At 36.0% G+C, this 21,054-nt stretch overlaps 1 protein-coding gene across 1 annotated transcript in view; it reads left to right on the top strand.

Moving 5' to 3' along the window:
* The first annotated feature begins 1,284 nt into the window (after positions 1–1,284).
* The window catches only part of LOC138370424 (uncharacterized), a 38,089-nt gene continuing 18,319 nt past the window's right edge, over positions 1,285–21,054 (top strand). The window contains exons 1-4 of the mRNA XM_069334779.1: positions 1,285–1,502; positions 1,623–1,671; positions 1,753–1,877; positions 17,128–17,330. Coding sequence (XP_069190880.1) covers positions 1,285–1,502; positions 1,623–1,671; positions 1,753–1,877; positions 17,128–17,330 — 595 coding nt within the window. The remainder of the gene's footprint in view (positions 1,503–1,622; positions 1,672–1,752; positions 1,878–17,127; positions 17,331–21,054) is intronic.

Raw genomic sequence — 21,054 nt, 5'->3', positions numbered from 1 at the left:
CATTTTAAAACCAGTCCCATAATTTTCGGACAATAAATTTAATTTGCACAAGTTTATTGATCTGCGCAGTAGCCCGAGCATTGGACTCCAGTCCACAAACCCCATTCACATGTCTATACTGTTTTCAGCTTTCCCACCTTAACTTTTGTGCTACGTCATTTATATTGGTAAAATATTCTTTGCAATATCACAGCGTGCATTTTAAAACAATCCCATAATAAACGAACAGTAAATTGATTTTTTACAAATTTATTAATCTATGCAGTAGTCCGAGCATTGGCCGTTAGCACACAAACCACTCTCATATGTTTGTACTCTAATCAGCTTTCTCACTTCTATTTTTGTACAATGCTTTCATAGTGGTATCAAATTGGTCACAATATCGTGGTGCGTATTTTAAAACCAATCCCATAACATGCGGACAATAAATATAATTTTTACAATTTCACTAATTGATGACGGCGTTACCGTCATCAGGGCCTCTGCATACTTTGGTCTTATGACGTCACAACATTGATTCATCAGCCTGGTGAACCACAGCCTGATTCACTAATATATACATACTAAAAACACAAACATTTCTAATTAAAGGAAAACCACACATGCATTAAATGCTTAATACATAAAAAAACATTCAATAACTCACCAGTAAATTTGTTAACAGGTTTTTCATTTTCACTCTTCATGTCTGCCTATCTTGGCTACACAACTGTTCACGTATTTCCTTGGGAAATTCTTCTGTTATTTTTGACATATAATTAGTGATAATTGATGGAAGAAATTATGCAAAGCTATTAAAATGGGGGATTATGATAAGATTATATGTAATAATTCTAATATTAAGTATCACCACCCTGTGGGACAATAAATGTGCTTCTTGAAGTAAGTTCCTGAAATAAGCAATGAACAAATTATCAATGACTTCACTGTATTCATGCGACCCAACAGTACAGAATGATGTTTAAATCAGTGTATTAGATGTTATGAGTTACTCCGTGGATTCTGAACGATAACTCTTAACGTAATAAGCTGATATCCCGTTGGTACTTTGATTTGTAAAGATGAAATACTGTGAGCTAAGATGACAGAATATATCTTCACAGGCTAAATGTTAATTGCTAGTCTAGATTACAACTTGAATCTGGACTACATAGTGTGTCTTTATTCCCAAACAAAATAAAGCAGTGAGAAATTTTAGCAGTGGATTATTCCTGGTACTTGTATAGTAATTTTAACATTCTCATTTGTCTGCCTCAGGAGGAAATGATTTACCATACAACTTTGATGACCATCACACTGCTGTACGGCTCAATCATGGTCGGCCAGGTGCTGGGTGAGCCCTTAGGGCAGGAGCAGGTGGGCGTGATGGTGGAGCAGGTGGGCGTGATGGTGGAGCAGGTGGGCGTGATGGTGGGGCAGGTGGTAGAGCACCACCTCCCCGGCTGCCACCTGGTGATCATCACCACTACACGTCACTCTCACGTCACCTCCACCATACTCAGGTGGATTGTTGCCATTTTCTGAAGTGTTTGTAAATTATTGAGTCGCAGTAGACATGAAATAATTTTGTATAAAAAGGCGCTCTTGTTGATCTTTAATGATATTACATTGTTATTCGTCAGACGCTTGAATGCTGGAGGAGTGGCTGGTGTGGTAGTGGAGGCGGGGTTAGTGGTCTCCCAGGACCACCTGGCCCGGGACCACCTGGCCCGGGACCACCTGGCCCAGGACCACCTGGCCCAGGACCACCAGGCCCGGGACCACCTGGCCCGGGATCATCTCCTCCAGCACCTGTGGGGAGACGCCACGACCACCTGCCGGGGACTCATCCTCGACCTCACTTCCAAAAGTATCAATAATACTAACAATATCCTTTGGTAATGCTATCAGTTCTGCCAGAATATATATATATATATATATATATATATATATATATATATATATATATATATATATATATATATATATATATATATATATATATATATGTATATATATATGTGTGTGTGTATATCACGAAAGTAAACACGTGATTAAAAATGTGACAATGTCAGACCACGGAGGAAAAATAAAACAGGAATTTCCTTAAGTACTTTCGTATATTAATACATCTTCAGAAGGAGTGTATAAAAGAATGTATATGAAGGAGTGTACACTCCTTCTGAAGATGTATTAATATACGAAAGTACTTAAGGAAATTCCTGTTTCATTTTTCCTCCGTGGTCTGACATTGTCATATATATATATATATATATATATATATATATATATATATATATATATATATATATATATATATATATATATATATATATATATATATATATATATATATATATATGTTTCATTGAATATGACCGCATATTCTGTATTTATTATTTTCTGGTTTAGGGCTTCTATCCCTCTAACTATTTTCTTAGCATCAGGGCTTAATTGAAATAGGAGTTCTCCAAAACTCATTTTCGTACTTTTAAGGTGAAGAAAAGAAGTGATTTACTATAGAGTGTATTACACTTATTTGTATAATTTGCACGACGTTTCGAACCTCCATGGTTCATTCTCAAGTGAACAGATCTTACAATACTAGTTGATTTTATACCCGCATTAGGTCAGGTGATAATACAATGAAGGTGAAAACATGGGTGGATACATAAGGGATAAACATAGGGGCTGCAGAAGGCTTATTGGCCCATACGAGGCATCTCCTATCTAAACACAAAGATTAATCCAGTGTAATTGGCCTGTTATGTTGGACATTGTCTTCTGTGTTGGCATCGATATGTTCTTATCTTGTCCTTACTCTCATGGTGGGTAGAGTAAATAGTTCCGTGATTTGGGTGTTCATGGTAGGTCGCTCTATTCTTATGTGAATTGCCTCAAGAATTTGTAATCTTCTTGAATCTTGGGTTTTGTCTATTATGCAAGTATTCTTGTTCAACATTTCTCTTGTTAGAGTAATGTCATGGGCTTGTCTCATGTGATTCCTAGGGGCACCAGATTGAAGATGGCATGTCAAACGCCTCGTCAGCTTGGTCGACGTCATACCTATGTACTTACATTGAAGGTTACATCCTTCGTGGGGGCAAGTGTACATGTATACAACGCTTGACTGCTGTAGAGGGTTCTCCGTCGGCTTCGGGCTGTTTTTGATAAGGAGTTCGGAAGTCTTCTTGGTTTTGTAGAATATTATCAGGTTTATGTTTTGGTTAGGAGTAGTGCTTTTTACTCCTTTACGGATTATTTCTTTCATTATTCTTTCCTCTTTTATATGTTCACTGTGCATGGTTGATTTGTAATATAATTTTATTGGGGGTGTTGTGGTTTCTGTTCTAGGTTCTGAATTATACCAACGGTCCAAGTGTCTTCTTATAGCAGCGTTTATTTCCGCGTTGCTATATCCGTTGTTCACCAATACCTGAGTTACTCTTTCAAACTCTCTACTCACGTTGCTCCATTCAGAGCAGTGGGTAAGCGCTCGACGAATATAAGCATTGAGAACACTGGCTTTGTATCTTTGGGGGCACTCACTTCTACCGTTCAGGCATAATCCTATGTCGGTGGGCTTGGTATATACGTTGGTGCTTAAAGAGGTTCCTGTTTTTGTTATTAGTACATCCAAGAATGGCAGACTGTTATTTTCACTATTTTCATGTGTAAATCGGAGTACTGACTCTCTCTCTAGGTCTTTTTAGGTCAATTAGTTCATCTGAGTCTTTTACTATTACGAATATGTCATCTACATAACGGCAGTATACAGTTGGTTTTTGTCTGCTACTGAAGACCCTATCTTCGATGGTTCCCATATAAAAATTGGCAAATAAAACTCCTAAGGGGGAGCCCATTGCTACTCCGTCTATTTGTAAATACATGTCTCCTTGTGGACTGATGAAAGGGGCTTCCTTTGTACATGCTTCGAGAAGACTTTTCAAGTGTGGCTCAGGTATGTCTAATTTGGGGGTGCTCTCGTCTCTGTATACTCTGTCCAGTATCATTCCTATGGTTGTGTCGACTGGGACGTTGGTAAAAAGGGATTCAACGTCCAGGGAAGCGATGATTCCATCGGGCTGGGTAGATTTGATCAATTCTAGGAAATCTGCTGATGATTATAGACTAAACTTACTTGGAGTGTATGGAGTTAGGAGTTCATTGAGTTTCTTTGCCAGGTGATAAGTTGGGGTTGGTATTTGGCTGATTATAGGGCGTAGTGGGTTACCTGGTTTATGCGTCTTAACATTGCCGTAGGCATATCCTAAGCCATAGTCGCCTTGAAGTTTATTGAAATGCACACTACCTTTCTTTGCGTTGATTGCTGTAATTGTTTTGTTTACTTTCCGCTTAAGGTCTTCTACGGGGTTCCTCGTGATTCGTTGAAATTTGGAGTCGTCACTTAGGATGTCGCTAATTTTGTTCATGTATTCATGGGTAGGAATCAATACATATGCTGCTGTTTTGTCGGCTTTTCTTATTGTTACGTCTTTCAGATTTTTTAGTTGTTTCGCTGCTTCTTTGAGTCGTGGGGTTAAGATTGTAGATGAATATGTTCCTCGTTTTTTCCCTGCTTCTGCAAGTAGTTCAGCTTGAAGTGTGTCAGTGGTGATGACTTTTTTGTTGTCTTCTAGCTTATGGATATCGTCCAGAAGCATTTCGATTTCCAGGCGTTTTTTATGCATCTTTGGTTTAGATAAGAATTGGCAATTTAGACCAAGATTTAAGAGGTCTCGTTGGTCCTGGGTAAGATCATAAGAAGTCAGGTTAAAGTAGCCATCTTTAGGACGAGGGATTTTTAGCTTCAATGTAGATTTTTAACCTTCAATGTAAGTACATAGGTATGACGTCGACCAAGCTGACGAGGCGTTTGACATGCCATCTTCAATCAGGTGCCCCTAGGAATCACATGAGACAAGCCCATGACATTACTCTAACAAGAGAAATGTTGAACAAGAATACTTGCATAATAGACAAAACCCAAGATTCAAGAAGATTACAAATTATTGAGGCAATTCACATAAGAATAGAGCGACCTACCATGAACACCCAAATCACGGAACTATTTACTCTACCCACCATGAGAGTAAGGACAAGACAAGAACATATCGATGCCAACACAGAAGACAATGTCCAACATAACAGGCCAATTACACTGGATTAATCTTTGTGTTTAGATAGGAGATGCCTCGTATGGGCCAATAAGCCTTCTGCAGCCCCTATGTTTATCCCTTATGTATCCCCCCATGTTTTCACCTTCATTGTATTATCACCTGACCTAATGCGGGTATAAAATCAACTAGTATTGTAAGATCTGTTCACTTGAGAATGAACCATGGAGGTTCGAAACGTCGTGCAAATTATACAAATAAGTGTAATACACTCTATAGTAAATCACTTCTTTTCTTCACCTTAAAAGTACGAAAATGAGTTTTGGAGAACTCCTATTTCAATTAAGCCCTGATGCTAAGAAAATAGTTAGAGGGATAGAAGCCCTAAACCAGAAAATAATAAATACAGAATATGCGGTCATATTCAATGAAACATGTTTGAAAGAAAACCTGCTGCCAGTATTCACCAATATATATATATATATATATATATATATATATATATATATATATATATATATATTATTAAATATGACCGAAAAAGTAAGATTAATAATTCTAACACGAATTTTCTCAATCTTTCGTACATTACGCTTCACTGTTGGAGGTAAATCAAAAATCAATTCTCCAAAATTCATTTTTATTTCTAGTCTGACGCGACACGGGCGCGTTTCGTAAAACTTATTACATTTTCAAAGACTTTAGTTCACAAATACACAACTGAATAGAACTTACGTATCTCCGATTTTATATCTACATTTGAGTGATGTGGCATTAACACAAGACAGAACAAAGTATGGTATTAAGAGGGTATTAATTTCATCAACACAAGACAGAACAAGAGTATTAATAGGGTATTAATTTCATCAACACAAGACAGAACACGAAACAATGGATATTGAATAGAAGTGTTTGTAGAAAGCCTATTGGTCCATATTTCTTGATGGCATCAAGAAATATGGACCAATAGGCTTTCTACAAACACTTCTATTCAATATCCATTGTTTCGTGTTCTGTCTTGTGTTGATGAAATTAATACCCTATTAATACTCTTGTTCTGTCTTGTGTTGATGAAATTAATACCCTATTAATACCATACTTTGTTCTGTCTTGTGTTAATGCCACATCACCCCTTCCACCTCACTCAAATGTAGATATAAAATCGGAGATACGTAAGTTCTTTTCAGTTGTGTATTTGTGAACTAAAGTCTTTGAAAATGTAATAAGTTTTACGAAACGCGCCCGTGTCGCGTCAGACTAGAAATAAAAATGAATTTTGGAGAATTGATTTTTGATTTACCTCCAACAGTGAAGCGTAATGTACGAAAGATTGAGAAAATTCGTGTTAGAATTATTAATCTTACTTTTTCGGACATATTTAATAATATATGTCTACAGGAAAGACTGCTACCAAAGTATACTAATATATATATATATATATATATATATATATATATATATATATATATATATATATATATATATATATATATATATATATATATATATATATATATATATATATATATATATATATATATATATATATATATATATATATATATATTAAATATGACCGAAAAAGTAAGATTAATAATTCTAACACGAATTTTCTCGATATTTCTTATGTTTCTTTTCACTATTGATGGTAATTAAAAAATCAATTCTCCAAAATTCCTTATTTATTTCTAGTCTGACGCAACACTTGAACGCGTTTCGTAATAACTAAGATGCAAGGGACATAAGGAGTCTGCAAGCCGTTGAGTCGCTTTGCCAGTCTGTACGTGGGTGTGGGTATCACCCTGTACAGACTGGCGAAGCGACTCAATGGCTTGCTGACTCCTTATGTCCTTTGCTCCTTCAGCCTGAAGTCTCCGGAGGAATTTGTTGACTTACTGCGGGTAACACGGGCCACAGGGATAAGAGCCTCGTTGGACATAGAATCACTGTTTACCAACGTACCTGTGGATGAAGCAATCGGGATGATAGCGGACAGAGTGTATCGTGATCCAACCTGTACTCCTCTTGACATACCAGAAAGCATTCCAAGGAAACTGCTCCAAGCTTGTACTAAAGAGGCACCCTTCTTGAGCCCGGATGGGCACATGTATAACCAAGTAGATGGGGTCGCCATGGGTTCTCCCCTAGGTGTCCTGTTTGTGAACTTCTACATGGGTACCATCGAGCAAAAGGTCTTAGTCGACATGAACTTGAAACCGGCCATATACTGCAGGTATGTTGACGACATTTTTACACAGGTACCTGATGTCAGACATCTGCAGGAGCTGATGGAGGCATTTGAGCAGAATTCTGTGTTGCGTTTCACTTACGAGATGGAGAAGGATGGGAAGCTGCCCTTTCTAGATGTAACAGTCATGGAAAAGAGCGGAGGTTTCCACACTGCAGTCTACACTAAGGAAACAAACATAGGAATGTGCCTAAATGCCAACAGTGACTGCCCAGACAGGTACAAGAAGAGTGTTGTTAACGCTTATGTCGGCCGTGCTCTCAGCCACAGCTCAGGATGGAAGCAAGTCGATGAAGAACTCTGTAGGGTAAGGCAGGTCCTAGTCAACAACAGCTTCTCCAATGGTTTCGTTGAAGACACCATAAGAAGGAAGGTGAAACGCCATGCAACCTCTGAAGAGACAACTAACACAACACCTATACCCCCTATTAGACTATTTTACAGGAACTTCTTTTCCACAGCTCATAAAACGGAGGAAAGGGTCCTGAAAGATATTGTTAATAGAAACGTTATCCCTACAGACAAAAATCAGAGGATACAACTGACGATTTACTATAAAACCAGAAAAACGGCCAGCCTACTCAGGAGAAACTCTCCAGACACAAAACAGAACGCTTTAAAAGAGACTAACGTCGTCTATGCCTTTAAATGCCCTCTTGGGGACTGTAAGCTCCAAAAAACCCAGTATATAGGCAAGACAACAACATCTCTTTCTAGGCGTTTAACGATGCATAAGCAACAGGGCTCCATTAAGGAACATATAATCTCTTCCCACAACCAAACCATAGCCAGAGAAATCCTAGTAAACAACACAGAAATCATCGATAGATACAGCGATAGCAGGCGGCTTGACGTTTGCGAGGCACTACACATCAAGAAGTCAACACCAGCAATCAACAGCCAATTATTGCACAACTATATTCTACCCACCTGTAGACTCCGCTCCAATATAGAAGCATCAAGAAATATGGACCAATAGGCTTTCTACAAACACTTCTATTCAATACCCATTGTTTCGTGTTCTGTCTTGTGTTGATGAAATTAATACCCTATTAATACCACCTCTTGTTCTGTCTTGTGTTGACGAAATTAATACCCTATTAATGCCACCTCTTGTTCTGTCTTGTGTTAATGCCACATCACCCCTTCCACCTCACTCAAATGTAGATATAAAATCGGAGATGCGTAAGTTCTATTCAGTTGTGTATTTGTGAACTAAAATCTTTGAAAATGTAATAAGTTTTACGAAACGCGCTCGTGTCGCGTCAGACTAGAAATAAAAATGAATTTTGGAGAATTGATTTTTGATTTACCTCCAACAGTGAAAAGAAATGTACGAAAGATTGAGAAAATTCGTGTTAGAATTATTAATCTTACTTTTTTGGTCATATTTAATAATATATGTCTACAGGAAAGACTGCTACTAAAATATACTAATATATATATATATATATATATATATATATATATATATATATATATATCGTACCTAGTAGCCAGAACTCACTTCTCAGCCTACTATGCAAGGCCAAATTTGCCTAGTAAGCCAAGTTTTCATGAATTAATTGTTTTTCGACTACCTAACCTACCTAACCTAACCTAACCTAACTTTTTCGGCTACCTAACCTAACCTAACCTATAAAGATAGATTAGGTTAGGTTAGGTAGGGTTGGTTAGGTTCGGTCATATATCTACGTTAATTTTAACTCCAATAAAACAAAATTGACCTCATACATAATGAAATGGGTAGCTTTATCATTTCATAAGAAAAAAATTAGAGAAAATATATTAATTGAGGAAAACTTGGCTTATTAGGCAAATTTGGTCTTGCATATTCGGCTGAGAAGTGCGTTCTGGCTACTAGGTACGACATATATATATATATATATATATGTCGTACCTAGTAGCCAGAACTCACTTCTCAGCCTACTATGCAAGGCCCGATTTGCCTAATAAGCCAAGTTTTCATGAATTAATGTTTTTTCGTCTACCTAACCTACCTAACCTAACCTAACCTAGCTTTTTTTGGCTACCTAACCTAACCTTACCTATATATATAGGTTAGGTTAGGTTAGGTAGGGTTGGTTAGGTTCGGTCATATATCTACGTTAATTTTAACTCCAATAAAAAAAAATTGACCTCATACATAGTGAAAAGGGTTGCTTTATCATTTCATAAGAAAAAAATTATAGTAAATATATTAATTCAGGAAAACTTGGCTTATTAGGCAAATCGGGCCTTGAATAGTAGGCTGAGAAGTGAGTTCTGGCTACTAGGTACGACATATATATATATATATATATATATATATATATATATATATATATATATATATATATATATATATATATATATATATGTCGCACCTATATATATATATATATATATATATATATATATGTCGTACCTAGTAGCCAGAACGCACTTCTCAGCCTAATATGCAAGGCCCGATTTGCCTAATAAGTCAAGTTTTCCTGAATTAATATATTTTCTCTAATTTTTTTCTTATGAAATGATAAAGCTACCCATTTCATTATGTATGAGGTCATTTTTTTTTTATTGGAGTTAAAATTAACGTAGATATATGACCGAACCTAACCAACCCTACCTAACCTAACCTAACCTATCTCTATAGGTTAGGTTAGGTTAGGTATCAGAAAAAGTTAGGTTAGGTTAGGTTAGGTAGGTTAGGTAGTCGAAAAACAATTAATTCATGAAAACTTGGCTTATTAGGCAAATCGGACCTTGCATAGTAGGCTGAGAAGTGCATTCTGGCTACTAGGTACGACATATATATATATATATATATATATATATATATATATATATATATATATGTCGTACCTAGTAGCCAGAACTCACTTTTTGGCCTACTATGCAAGGCCCGATTTGCCTAATAAGCCAAGTTTTCATGAATTAATATATTTTTTCTATTTTTTTTCTTATGAAATGGTAAAGCTACCCATTTCATTATGTATGAGGTCAATTTTTTTTTATTGGGTTAAAATTAACGTAGATATATGACCGAACCTAACCAACCCTACCTAACCTAACCTAACCTATCTTTATTGGTTAGGTTTGGTTAGGTAGCCCAAAAAGGTAGGTTAGGTTAGGTTAGGTAGGTTAGGTAGTCGAAAAACAATTAATTCATGAAAACTTGGCTTATTAGGCAAATCGGGCCTTGCATAATAGGCTGAGAAGTGCGTTCTGGCTACTAGGTACGACATATATATATATATATATATATATATATATATATATATATATATATATATATATATATGTCGTACCTAGTAGCCAGAACGCACTTCTCAGCCTACTATGCAAGGCCCGATTTGCCTAATAAGCCAAGTTTTCCTGAATTAATATATTTTCTCTAATTTTTTTCTTATGAAATGATAAAGTTACCCATTTCATTATGTATGAGGTCAATTTTTTTTATTAGAGTTAAAATTAACGTAGATATATGACCGAACCTAACCAACCCTACCTAACCTAACCTAACCTATCTTTATAGGTTAGGTTAGGTTAGGTAGCCGAAAAAGTTAGGTTAGGTTAGGTAGGTTAGGTAGTCAAAAAACAATTAATTCATGAAAACATGGCTTATTAGGCAAATCGGGCCTTGCATAGTAGGCTGAGAAGTGCGTTCTGGCTACTAGGTACGACATATATATATATATATATATATATATATATATATATATATATATATATATATATATATATATATATATATATATATATATATATGTATATATAGTCTATATATATATATAGACCCATAGCCTCGGAGAAGAAAAAAAAAGTATTCAGAGGAGACCTTGTGGTTTCTCACTGAACACTAATATATATATATGTCGTACCTAGTAGCCAGAACGCACTTCTCAGCCTACTATGCAAGGCCCGATTTGCCTAATAAGTCAAGTTTTCATGAATTTATTGTTTTTCGACTACCTAACCTACCTAACCTAACCTAACTTTTTCGGCTACCTAACTAAACCTAACCTATAAAGATAGGTTAGGTTAGGTTAGGTAGGGTTGGTTAGGTTCGGCCATATATCTACGTTAATTTTAACTCCAATAAAAAAAATTGACCTCATACATAATGAAATGGGTAGCTTTAACATTTCATAAGAAAAAAATTAGAGAAAATATATTAATTCAGGAAAACTTGGCTTATTAGGCAAATCGGGCCTTGCATAGTAGGCCGAGAAGTGCATTCTGGCTACTAGGTACGAAATATATATATATATATATATATATATATATATATATATATATATATATATATATATATATATATATATATATATATATATATATATATATATATATATATTTAGGTAAATATATATATATATATATTTAGGTAGCCGAAAAAGTTAGGTTAGGTTAGGTAGGTTAGGTTGTCGAAAAACAATTAATTCATGAAAACTTGGCTTATTAGGCAAATCGGGCCTTGCATAGTAGGCTGAGAAGTGCGTTCTGGCTAATAGGTACGACATATATATATATATATATATATATATATATATATATATATATGTCGTACCTAGTAGCCAGAACGCACTTCTCAGCCTACTATGCAAGGCCTGATTTGCCTAATAAGCCAAGTTTTCATGAATTAATTGTTTTTCATCAACCTAACCTACCTAACCTAACCTAACCTAACTTTTTTGGCCACCTAACCTAACCTAACCTATAGAGATAGGTTAGGTAGGGTTGGTTAGGTTCGGTCATATATCTACGTTAATTTTAACTCCAATAAAAAAAAATTGACCTCATACATAATGAAATGGGTAGCTTTATCATTTCATAAGAAAAAAATTAGTGAAAATATATTAATTCAGGAAAATTTGGCTTATTAGGCAAATCGGGCCTTGCATAGTAGGCCAAAAAGTGCGTTGTGGCTACTAGGTACGACATATATATATATATATATATATATATATATATATATATATATATATATATATATATATATATATATATATATATATATATATATATATGTCGTACCTAGTAGCCAGAACGCACTTATCAGCCTACTATGCAAGGCCGGAATTGCCTAATAAGCCAAGTTTTCATGAATTAATTATTTTACGACTACCTAACCTACCTAACCTAACCTAACCTAACTTTTTCGGCTACCTAACCTAACCTATAAAGATAGGTTAGGTTAGGTTAGGTAGGGTTGGTTAGGTTCGGTCATATATCTAAGTTAATTTTAACTCCAATAAAAAAAAAACCTCATACATAATGAAATGGGTAGCTTTATCATTTCATAAGAAAAAAATTTGAGAAAATATATTAATTCAGGAAAACTTGGCTTATTAGGCAAATCGGGCCTTGCATAGTTGGCCGAGAAGTGCATTCTGGCTACTAGGTACGACATATATATATATATATATATATATATATATATATATATATATATATATATATATATATATATATATATATATATATATATATATATAATGTGTGTGTGTGTGTGTGTGTGTGTGTGTGTGTGTGTGTGTGTGTGTGTGTGTGTAAACCACGGAGGAAGAATTTAAACAGGAATTTCCTTAAGTACTTTCGTATATTAATACATCTTCAGAAGGAATGATTTACAATAAGTTTTGGACATATATAGGCAGGAGAGAGAGGTGAAGTGAAATGAGGTACAATGACAAATATATGACTGGAAATTAGGTGAATATAAAATAAGAGCTGCATAAGAACTGCAGAATGCCTATTGGCCATACGAGGCAGCTTCTATTTTTTTTTTTTTTGAGATATATAGAAGAGTTGTTACATTCTAGTACAGCCACTAGTATGCGTAGCGTTTCGGGCAGGTCCCTGGAATACGATCCCCTGCCGCGAAGATTCGTTTTTTCATCCAAGTACACATTTTACTGTTGTGTTAAACAGAGGCTACAGTTAAGGAATTGCGCCCAGTAAATCCTCCCCGGCCATGATACGAACCCATGACATAGCGCTCGCGGAACGCCAGGCGAGTGTCTTACCACTACACATCGGAGACTCACTAATTTATACCCACTAATAGTTTATAGACCCATTAAAAAGGAGCTGCATCAATAGGCCCATACATGGATAATAATAGTATAAGATAGTAAATATTAACAATGAATTAGTGAGACAAATGTGTATCAATGATCCTACTCAAATTCCCATTTAACTGAACCATCAAAAATGGATCTAAATTATATACACCACTGCTAATGTTCATATTACATGATTTTGTAATCTGTATTAAAGCAGATTCAATTATGTTCCTATTGAAAGTACTTTTACAATTCGTTATTGAAGAAGCCATCTCGCAATCAATTTAGTGAGAATTTTTTGAGAAATAAACAAACAAACCATTAGAAAAATTACCATGTCTTACAAACAATTTATGTTGCGAATTTTTCATTTCAAATCTTTACACGTTTGCCCAACATAGAACCTCTTATAGTCTTTACAAGTTATTTTATAAATGACACAATTATCACTACGAGGGCTGTTTCGAACTAATAGTTTACCAAAAGGTTTTTCGTAATTAAACAATACATGTACATCAAAAAGTTTCAAGGCCTTGACCATATTTTCAAAACAAGAAAGATATGATAAACATAACACATTCTTTGGCCGAATTTTCTCACTGCATATATCATTATAATATGTACGACGTGCTTTGCTACGGCAAACTTCCAAAAAACTCAGTGGATAACAAAGCTTGAGACCAATATAATCAATGTTCTGAAACTCTTCATCTAAGAATTCTGGACTCACAACCCGAAGAGCTCTTAGATACATAGAGGAAAAAATTTATTTTTTCACATTGTATCTATGTACTGAGAAGTAATGAACATAAGGTAAATTATTCGTAGGTTTTCTGTAGACACTAAACTTTAGTGAAAAATGTTCCCTATGAATAATTACATCAAGAAATAGCAAACATTTATCAATTTCAGTTTCCATAGTAAATTTTATAGTGACTTAATCATTAATTTAGCTACAAATTCGTCTGTGTTTACATCTGTAGTCCATTTACACAAAATATAATCAACATATCTAAAACATGGAATGATTCCAGGGGTAATTTTTTAAACAAATTTCTTTTGGAAGAATTCCATGTACAGGTTTGAAAGCAATGGCGATAAAGGATTCCCCATTGTCATTTCAATAGTCACATTATTAAAGGTAAATTTCATTCTTCTATGCACAACTTAACAAGATTGACAACAATATCAGCAGAAAAAGGTAAAACATGATTCATTAGTTCATGTGGAAGATAATCAAGAATATCATCAACCGGTACCTCTGTAAACAAAGAACAAACGTCAAAACTTATTAACTTTACATCAGGAGTGACAGGAACATTATTCAATTTGTTAACTAATTCAAGAGAATTGGTCAAATGAGAAGAGGAAATAGTTCCTAACAATGGGGACAAGATTTTGGAAAGCAATTTAGAAAGCTTGTAAGAAATGGATCCCACAGAACTGATGATAGGCCTCATAGGAGGCCTATCATCCGTTCCTTTGAGGTTTTGTGGAGAGAGAGAGAGTTTTGTTTTTCAAACTGTAACAATGAACTAGCAATCTTAACTGCAGAAATTTGGTATGAAATGGCAAAAGACATTCCATAACCCAAATCAGTAAGCACATTTTCCCATATCGACTTGGATGACAAATTCAACACGTTGTTTGGATTGGATTTCTTTGTCCAATCACTATTTTTAATCAGACTTTCTAAACTGCGTTTTAGAATTTTCTGTAACTGATTAATTTTTCTGCGTAGGTCATTGTATATTTCATCCATCAGAAGATTTTTCCAGTCCAGAGGTATTCCGTGATGAAAGTTTCTTTTTGCTGCATCCAGGCTTTTGAAAACAAAACGTTCACTTGTTTTTGTAACTTCAATGTGTTTTTTTCAAGATGGTAGCACAGAAATTACTAATTGATTGATCACCTAATATGATGAGACGGGCAGGTAACAGAGACTTGGGTACAAATTGCTCACTAAAACATTGTTTCAGGAATTTGAGGTGGGTGTGGGTGCAATGTGCTTTCACTAGTAGAGTAGCGAAGATTGTCACGAAGGAAGCGACTGAGGGAACAGCATAGCGAAAGAGTGCGTAGTTCTCATTATGTGTGTAAATCACGAAAATTAACACGTGATTAAAAATGTGACAGTGTCAGATCACGGAGGAAGAATTGAAACAGGAATTTCCTTAAATACTTTCGTATACTAATACATCTTCAGAAGGAATGATTTACAATTCAATAAGTTTTGGACATATATTGGCAGGAGAGAGAGGTGAAGTGAGGTACAATGACAAATATATGAATGGGAACAAATTGACTACTTTTTCTATGAAGCATTGAATCCTGGCCCACCAAGTGGCAGTCCAGCATGCTGACCATCACTCCACCACCAGATCCTTAAAAGGATGGTGCATAGGGCGGCTATTCCGCGACGTCCGTCTCCAAGGACGCCAGGTAATGGTGAGAGATCAGACATGTTCTCTTCAATGCAATCATATTAATTAGAGAAAACTAATTAATATGATTGCAGAATTTTGTGGAAGTGGAAACATCCAACTAATCATTAAATCTTATACAGTCTACTCTTGTAATTATTCATACAGTCCATTTAATTAATTTATAATTATTATAAACTATTTGTTGGAATATTCCACACAGATATGATCAATAGATAATGAATCTGAAATATAGATATGATATGGAATAATACATTCCTTAAAAGTAATAATATTAACATGAGTGAAAATTTTCACAAGGAGAATGAGATGACAAATTTGTTGCACTGAAGGTACTCAATAAATTTATACAGGCTTTAGAGATCCTACAGCTATAAGGATACTACACAGTAGTCTGAAATATAATCAGTGTTTGTCACCACTGAGTATTTCCAATCTAAACCATTTAAAAAAGTAACTGGCAGTTCGCTCTGATTTGGGCCTAGAATCCAGATCCTTGAAAAAAACTCTTAACTCTTACCACGGCAACACATCCTCCTACAAATTACTTTGCTTTTCGCATATGAGCACTCTGGCTAAAAAAAGGGCGTAATTGAAAATGGAATCACCGCACGAAAGTGACGTACTGTCCCGTTTTCCGTTTGGGGTCTTCTGGCTTAGTCTGTTAGGTTAAGAGAGGAAACTTTCAATTAAGTGTCCATGACGTTTTGAAACCTTAGGAGAACTTCCTGCTCTCCTTAGACCAGAGGAACCTTAACTTGCTGTTTTGGAATACAAAAATCCCCCCCCCCAAATTTCAATTATTTTTAATTTTCAAATTACGTTTTTTTATGCCGAACGCATACAAGCCAAAAGTGACGTAATTTGTAAGAAGGCAGGATGTAACGCAATTGGGAAAAAATTGTAGTGATGAAAGAGTTCATGTACCTGTGGGCCTGCCTGATTCTCTGTGGTCAGCAGCGCCGCTTGAATTTGCAACACAAGTCAATTTTAGGTATCAGTGATGATTAATACACACGTGTAGTTGCCTACTAACTACCTACCATTCTTCCAGGGGTGCCTGGTAGTCTTGTCTGAAGGAGCCGTAGGATTGACAGAGTTGCAGCACATTAAGAATTAACTCTCTCTCTCTTTATTATTTACTATGCCTTCTGTGACAGACCAGTGTGAAACAGTATAGATTGTCAAATTTTCAATTTTATATCCCATTTAACGTATTATGTTTAAAAGAAATTTGGCATTTTGTTAAAGTGTGAAGAGCAGACATAATATTTAATTATATATTACAGGTTGGCAGAGGAAGCAAGATTGTGGAAGCTGCCGGAGACGGTGGTGGTGGCCGTGGGCGAGAGGGCGGGAGTGAGGGAGGTGCTCCTCCACCACAGTCTCCGCAACACCCTCCACGCCCTCTACCTCGCCCTCCACCACCACACCTCCCTCACCCCTCCACCACACCCTGCCTCACGCCTCGGGAAGCCCCACACGCAGGAAGGTTTGTGCAGCACAAACATTCTAACGAGACCCTTCAACGTCAGCACATAAACTTTTCCACAAATCAAAATATAACTTTTTATACATTAATTTCATGAATATAAACTCCAATTTATCAACAGAGTACAAAAACTAAATTGAAAAATATCTAAGGTCACTACTGATTAACTTTTAAAAGTATCTATTCGATCCATAAAAGTATCTATTCGATCCACAAAGTATCTATTGGAGCCGGTGAGCCGAGCGGACAGCACGCTGGGCTTGTGATCCTGTGGTCCCGGGGTTCGATCCCGGGCGCCGGCGAGAAACAATGGGCAGAGTTTCTTTCACCCTATGCCCCTGTTACCTAGCAGTAAATAGGTACCTGGGTGTTAGTCAGCTGTCACGGGCTGCTTCCTGGGGGTGGAGGCCTGGTCGGGGACTGGGCCTCGGGGGCACTAAAAAGCCCCGAAATCATCTCAAGATAGATCTGTCTCTATTAGATATATAATAGCAATAACTTGCATAACATTGTTTACTAATAAAATATTCTATCTTGGTGTTTCTTCCAAATTACTGTGATATATTACTGTTAAAGCAACTGTGATTGAAAGTCAGAAAATTAGTGTATGAAAGAGGGTAAACAGAACGTCCTGAAAATGACATGGTTAATTAATAATTACTTTAGTATTTATCCATGACAGTAATTAAGATTACTGACAGGGATAATATAGACCAGGAGCTATATTCTTCTTACACTGTGTATATTCACTGAGAGTTTACTTTAGTCCCGAAATTTATTTAGAACTAAAATTTGTAAGGTATTATAGTGGCCTTAATAACCCTTCAGAGGATGGAGGACCTCAAGCTCCTCTGTAACTGTTGTGGGAAATTTACCTGTGGGACTTTGTAATTATTTATTTATTTATCTATGAAATTATTTATATTATTTATGTTGTATGTTACTGTTAAATTATTTAATTAGGCAAGTGGACTGTATTGTGATATTTTTCCACTAATAAACTCCTCACAAACTTGGGGGGATTTATATTGCATAAATTAAACTAGATGAGAATTAACTTGTTAGTTGTTATTTCTGTATCTTAGTTAAAGCAAATGAATATTATTCAACTCTACTAATTATTATTTATATTATTTAAACTACAACACAGCTTATCTGGAATAGTGGTAGAAATTCTAGGTAGTCAGGTTGGATTCGATTCAGTCACTTGGTCTAGTAAACAGGGTCGGACAACATTCAGTCACTTGGTCTAGTAAACAGGGTCGGACAACATTCAGTCACTTGGTCTAGCGTCTCTGCGCAATGATCAAAAAGTTATAACCTCCACACATCTCAATTTACCTGCAAATGAATTACATCTTAACATATACTACATGCAATGTATACAAATTATAGAATGATTTATGATCATTTGATATTAAGGGTGATATTAAATGTGCTCACCAGGTTTTTGGTGATGGCATATGTCATAACTAATGATGAATTCACTTATATATTGAGCTCATGTACAAGAACCTAACATCACAGGAAAGACTTATCCTGGGAGATGGTGTGTAGTAACATGGTCGTCACACACACGCAATGTGACGGTTCATGAATTTACTTGAGTGGAAACTTGTGGGGTACCTTACTTACCAGACTCTCACAGGGAGGTGAAAGGTAATACCCCTCAATCCCTAATATTCCGTTGAATTAATTGACTTGGATCTGGTAACTTCTTGGAACAAGGGATTAGCCCCGCCAACCATGCATCTATCCGAGGTGAGGTTTGTGTGGCCTTACCTCACCTCCCTGTGAAAGTCTCATAAGACAGGTACCCTCACAAGTCTACACTCAAGTAACCTCAACAACTTTTACAGCAAACAACATAAAAGTTAACTGTTTGTGAGATCTCAACCAAACACGTCCTCCCCGTCCTGATTCAAGATGGCCAGCAAGGCTAACAGGGAACTCCGTCTCCAAATTTGTTTTACTTGTTTCAGGAAGGAGGGTTTTTATTTAGTTTAATCGATTACTCATAATTTAATTTAATTTAATGTAGACAATCATTGTTTAATACACTCTGTCCGCAGACTGGTGACTTTAGATTTGTAATAAGTAGTTAAATTTAGGTTGTGAGATATATTAATATGAATACATTCAATATTACTCATTTTCTAGAGCAAATTTGTCATATACCCAAATCCTATAAATCCAAATCATATTGCCCCAAATCCATTTGGGCTAATTAAATGATTTATATTTATGATTTATTTAACACAAAAAACAGCAGTAATTTCTCGCTATGTGTTATACTGATATTATGTGGTAATACTTCCCACATCATGTGGGAAGTATTACCACAACTATCAACTTAGGATTTTCTGGACGAGAGACTGAACGTAGAGTTTAAGCAGGGAGGTGGTTGGTTCAATTAAATCCGTTATTACCGTTTGTGTGTCATACATGGTTCAGTATCAGACATTCTTGAGCCTCCCCAAATGAGCTCCAGGGTCTTCCCTATGCTCCTAAAATTAAATTATTTATAGTAACTCTGAAGTGTAAATATGTCGTGGTGGACCACCAGAAAGCATACTTTTGTATTATGGAATTTGGACAAATCCGATATTTGTTACATATATATAAGTTGTTAATAAGATCTAACCTAACCATCCGAGGCCTAATACATGCTATCTGAGGCAGACTGTAGTAAATATATGTGCTATACTAGGCCTAGGAGTATTAATATTTGGGTTTTAACTTTATTTTTTTCCGATTCTGAAAATAATAGTACAAAAAGTGGCTCCACTTCTACCTGTTGGTACTTCCAACCACATAGTTACAAAAGTGTTATCGTTTCAGGAGGAGAGCCTGCCAGGGTCGGGGTCAGCCAGTGACACCACACACACAACACAGTCTTTAGTGTTTGATTATCAATCTTTTCTCTCTGACTGCTAATCTGACTGATTCTCTGATTACTTCACTGCTATGAAGATAGTGTTTGGTTGCGTTCATGCAATTGAGAAAATTGTGTTTGGCTGTGCACATGTATTGTGAAGATTCTGTTTGGTTGTGTTCGTGTGTTGTGAAGATTATGTTTAATTTTGCTCGCGTTAGTAGGTATTCCGCTTAGTTATGGTGATTTGTAGTGAAGATCGCATATAGCTAGGGGCCTCGTAGCCTGGTGGACAGCGCGCAGGACTCGTAATTCTGTGGCGCGGGTTCGATTCCCACACGAGGCAGAAACAAATGGGCAAAGTTTCTTTCACCCTGAATGCCCCTGTTACCTGGCAGTAAATAGGTACCTGGGTGTTAGTCAGCTGTCACGGGCTGCTTCCTGGGGGTGGAGGCCTGGTCAAGGACCGAGCCGCGGGGACACTAAAGCCCCGAAATCAACTCAAGATATAGCTATGATTACGTTAATGAAGATTGTAATTACTTATGTTCACGTTAGTGAAGATTGTGTTTAGTTATGTTACGTTAGTGAGGATTGTGTTTAGTTATGTTCACGTTAGTGAAGATTGTGTTTAGTTATGTTCATGTTAGTGAAGACTGTGTTTAGTTATGTTCACGTTAGTGAAGATTGTGTTTAGTTATGTTACATTAGTGAGGATTGTGTTTAGTTATGTTACGTTAGTGAGGATTGTGTTTAGTTATGTTCACGTTAGTGAAGACTGTGTTTAGTTATGTTCACGTTAGTGAGGATTGTGTTTAGTTATGTTACGTTAGTGAGGATTGTGTTTAG

This window comes from Procambarus clarkii, chromosome 32, assembly GCF_040958095.1.
Source record: "Procambarus clarkii isolate CNS0578487 chromosome 32, FALCON_Pclarkii_2.0, whole genome shotgun sequence".
Lineage (NCBI taxonomy): Eukaryota > Metazoa > Arthropoda > Malacostraca > Decapoda > Cambaridae > Procambarus > Procambarus clarkii.
The sequence above is the reverse complement of the archived record's forward strand: the minus strand, read 5'-3'. Positions and strand labels throughout refer to the sequence as shown.